Source organism: Borostomias antarcticus (assembly GCF_949987555.1).
Source record: "Borostomias antarcticus genome assembly, chromosome: 11".
In the NCBI taxonomy this organism is placed as follows: Eukaryota; Metazoa; Chordata; class Actinopteri; order Stomiiformes; family Stomiidae; genus Borostomias; species Borostomias antarcticus.
The window spans coordinates 17,160,865-17,165,582 of NC_140244.1; the positions used below are offsets into that span (position 1 = coordinate 17,160,865).

The window sequence follows — 4,718 nt, forward strand, 5'->3', positions numbered from 1 at the left end:
TCTTTACTTCTTTTTTTAACCTCTTAACTGCTGTAACTCATGACCCTGACCTTCTTTGTGTTTGTGTCGAAATGTTTGGGGTTGAAGTTCATTTGAACAGTAACAGCAGAGGAAGCTTCCAGCACCCCTGCTCCACCTCTTCACACACTGGCTGGCTGTGGTCCAAACGTTCAACATCACGTCTTCTCATCGTCCCTCTCTCTGTCTCTGTCCCCAGTCAGTCCTCCCGTATCCCAGAATGCTGCAGCGTTCCAGGGTGCTCCTTTGACCTCTTTCCTTGGCCATACCTCCTTACTGTGACCGATCACAGACACGATGCATTGTGGGATATGGAGGCTGTCATCAAGACTGTCCTTCGCTTCTGTGGACTCTGTGTGAGCAGAGAGAGACACCGAGATTAGACACACAGTAACACCAAAGACAGCGCTGAAAATAAACACAGCGCAAAGATAATACTTAGTTTATTGGCCTAAGATGGAGCGGAGAGAATCTTAGTCACATCTGGTCTGACCCACGTCCACACAACATCCACAACTGTTCCACTTGGAGGAGAGACAGGAGGAGAGAAGGAGACAGGGCAGAGGAGAGAGAGGAGGGGCGACAGGGTGGAGGAGAGGAGAGTGGAGGAGAGAGGGATATGGGAGAGGAGGAGAGGGGGGAGCAGGGATGATGCAGGACAGAGAAGTGAGACTTACTCTGAGTCTGGGGACACCTCGGAGATGCTGTGGGAGGTGGCGGAGTGTGGGGGCGAGGGGGAGGGGCCCTGCGCGGGGGGGTTGGGGGGGGTCAAGACGGTGGAGCTGAAGGAGGCCAAGATGGAGGACAGGATGTCCAGGTGCTCGCTGGACGGGTGGCGGCTGAGGGGCGCCCCCGGGGCGGGGCTAGCCCCGGGCGGGTACCTACACAGAGGGGCGGAGTCCAGACGGGCGCGGGGGCGTGGCAGGGGGGCCTCCTGGGGCTCTCCTCGCTGATGGGGGGCGGGGGTTCGGAGGTGGGGGGCTGGTCGGGGTGCGAGGGCTGCCGCGGCGGCAGCGTGCGGAGCCACTCCCTGCAGGGCTGCGCTGGGACCCCCCCGCCCCCGCCGTTGGCGTCCAGCTGGTCCCGGGAGCGGCTGCTCATCAGCGCCCCCCCCAGGTGCTCCCGGGAGGTGGCCTGGCGCCGCGTCAGTCCGCTCAGCTGGGACCGCGAACCCCCCAGCTCGCCCCCGCCCAGGCCGTTCAGGTCCTCTCTGGAGGCGTGGGCGCTGTGATGCAGCTCCAGTCTGTCTCTGGACCCGTTCAGGTCCTCCCTGGACGCCCGGTGGTCCGGGACCAGACCTGCGCCGGGGCCCGGGCCGAGCTCCCGGCGACGGGGCAGCAGGTCCAGGTTGTCCCTGGAGCCCTGGAGCCGGTCCAGACGGTCCCGGGACCCCCCTCCGGCCTGGCGACCCAGCGGGTCCCTGGAGAACTGCCGGCGGGTCAGCGAGTCCAGCTGCTCCCTGGAGGAGTAGCGGGAGGCGGGCTGGGACAGGGAGCCCGTGCCTGAGTACATGCGTCCGTAGGAGGCGGCAGGGACGCCGCGGTGCCCCAGCGTGGAGGTCCGGTACCAGGACAGCTCGCTGGGGACACGGCCCATAGTGGACAGCCCTTGGAGGGCCGGGGGACAGCCAATACGGTTTTTCAGAATACCTGGGAAAAGAGAGAGAGAGAGAGAGAGAGAGAGAGAGAGAGAGAGAGAGGGAGAGAGAGAGGGAGAGAGATAGAGGGAGAGAGGGAGAGAGAGGGAGAGAGAGAGAGAGAGGGGGAGAGAGAGTGAGAGAGGGAGAGAGAGGGAGAGAGAGGGAGAGAGGGGGAGAGAGGGGGAGAGAGAGGGAGAGAGACAGAATGCTAATGTGGGTTTGGTCCGAAGATACAAACAACTTTCAAGCAAGGTTATTGTGTGACTCAGGGACTGTGGGGTACTGCAGGTGTGTATGTGTATATGTCTGACCCTTGACATAGTGGATGAGCTGTGTGAACGTGCGTGTGTGTGTGTGTGTGTGTGTGTGCGTGTGTGTGTGTGTGTGTGTGTGCCTGCGTGTGTAAGTTTGAGCGCACCCGAATCCGCGTGCACTCAATCAATCATCCACCCGCCACCCACCCGACGTCATTATCTTCTAAAATGTAGAGACCCGCACCCAACCCGCCAAACATGAAGTTATTGTATTTACATTTAAATTATGACCAGCCGTTCATGCTCATTCGCTCTTCATATAGGCGCATTTTCTTGACTTAAAGGAGTAGTAAAGGAAAAAAAAAAAGTTTAGCCCTGTTTAAGGTTACTTATGATCATATACAATGGTCCAGATCAAAAAGTTGACAAAACCAGCACTTTTGAGAAAGTTGATAATTGTTCTACCACCGTTTAGGTCATAAAATGGATGTGGGTGGCAGTCCCGTCTCCAAGGGCGGGCATTTGGGGGCCAGGCCCGCCCACTGAATCAGCTGGGCCCGCCCTGAACGAAACGCGAAAGACGTACTAAATCTCTGTGATGACGGAATGACCCTGGGCTATTCTGCATCTGATTGGCTTACCCTGATATACTTTAACCAATCGAACTGACCACTAAAACCTGACCAATCTCAACCAAGGAAGGCACCATATTAGCCAATCCCAGGCAGAGTAGGGCAGATAATTCATTCCGTGCCGCGCGGCCATTTTTGGTAATGTTAACGACATACTAGTGCAAAAACTTGCATACATGGGATGAATTATTAGTGGATGTCAGAAGATTCAGAAGTAGTGGCGATTGCTCATTGGCTTAGGCTACCCATACAAATACAAATAAAACTTGATTTGTGCGCTTTCTTTCAGTGAAAGAAGGCACGAAAATCGACTTTGACTGTTTTTGATTTAAATGCGTCTTGTATTCTGCCATATCGCTTCATTTTCATCCGTGTTTAGCGTTTTGGTAGTGCTCCGTTGCCCCCTACAGTCCTCATGAAAATACAGTCCACGTTACGGTCCGTTGACCGGTCTTACTAGCTCGTTATTCACTTAACATTGTAGGCCAGGTAAAATGATGCAACAACTTGGCATGACTGTCCCGTCATTCACATCACCTATTGGTCAATCACGTTACCCACTTTAGCTATATAGCTACTGGCAGCATCAATGAACATTGAAAACGGAGATCTTGAGTAGGCTATTTGTTGAAAGTTGATTACAAAATGAAGTGGATTAAACGAGTTTGGGTTACGATATAAGGTAAGTCTTTTGTGATTAATTACCAGTTGTTATGGCTGTGCGTTTTGCTTTGCCTAGATTTAATCGGCACTCGAGAGCGTTAACTTTGCTTCCTGGAGCGGTGGGCTAAGGCCTAGTAGGCTAGTAGTAGCCTAAACACTGATTAGTGAGGGAGTAGGCTATTGAGTGCTGTGCCCTTAGGGGGTGTATTTTATCGTTCTGTCATTCCTCTTCGTGGTGCTTGGCCATTGTTGTCATATAATGGCTCTGTAGTTTATTTAGTGTGTCCCTAAAAGCTTGGTTGTTTCTGTATGTTTTTTACATATAAAAATGCCACTGCTCAGCGCCCTTCTGGTGCTGTGAAACCTCCCATCAGGGCATGCTTTGAAAGCGCATCCCTCCCAAAATTGTGCACGCTGCGCACATACTTCGCTGGTCCTGACTTACCCGGTTCTAGGACCCACCAGACGTCAGGGCTTAGTTGTCTTGATAAAAAACATTTTAGTAATTACAATTGTTTTTAACGTGTTTTAACTTTACCAAGACAATTATCCACCCAGGGTTTAGGTTCTCAGGTCACCCCACCTATCTGGAGAGGAGAGTTGGCTGGTTAAGTGACTCGTCAAATAAGGCTGAAGATGCTAGTTTCATAAGCTGCAATTTTCTTTTGGGGAAAACGTTTATTTGTTTGCAGGGATGCCCTTTTGCATGTACAGTACTTTGAATCACTTATGATGGACTTGATACGTTTAGTGTTATTTTTATTTAAAAAGGTTTTACAAAAATGTTTTTGCATATTCTCCATATAACAGCAATCAACTTATTTTGACAGTTTTAATGAATTCAGAGCAGTGAGGAGACATTCCAAAGATATGGTAATGGTAAGGTAGGTAGACAGACAGACAGACAGACAGACAGACAGACAGACAGACAGACAGACAGACAGACAGACAGATAGATAGATAGATAGATAGATAGATAGATAGATAGATAGATAGATAGATAGATAGATAGATAGATATAGACTTATGTCAAAAACACACAGAGGTAGGTGTCGGTGAGAACTTAAAACGGGCTTAAAAGCACCCAAACAATTTGTGTGTGCCCCCCCTAACTTATTGAATGCCCCCCCTGGCATTTCATTCTGGAAACGGGTCTGGTGGGTGGGCACCTTGATCTTTCAAAAACAACAAAAACTCGCTTTCGCAGGATCTCGGTTGACGAAGTGGTCGAGGGTATTTAAGTGAGCTGCTGGCAGGTTTCGCACTTTCTCGCAGCTGTTATAATATAATATATATAATTATAGTAGTTATTAAATATGAATATAACTTACAAATCCACCCGCAATCCACCCAAAATGAATCACAATGTTGATTTTTATTGGCCCACCCACCCGCGGATGCGGATATCCGCGGATGTCACGGATATATACGCAATATTCGCATCTCTAGTGTGCGTGCATGTGTGTGTGTGTGTGTGTGTGTGCGTGTGTGCGCGTGTGTGTGTGTCTCACC

At 51.0% G+C, this 4,718-nt stretch overlaps 1 protein-coding gene across 1 annotated transcript in view; it reads right to left on the reverse strand.

The window, feature by feature from the left end:
• Nucleotides 1-342: 342 nt before the first annotated feature.
• Nucleotides 343-4,718, reverse strand: part of celsr3 (cadherin, EGF LAG seven-pass G-type receptor 3) — a gene marked incomplete at both ends in the record, with an annotated part of 67,635 nt that continues 63,259 nt past the window's right edge. The window contains 4 exon segments of the mRNA XM_084446108.1: nt 343-370; nt 696-961; nt 964-1,667; nt 4,718. The exon segment at nt 4,718 is cut by the window's right edge and continues 194 nt beyond it. Of these exon segments, the coding sequence (XP_084302234.1) occupies nt 343-370; nt 696-961; nt 964-1,667; nt 4,718 (999 nt within the window).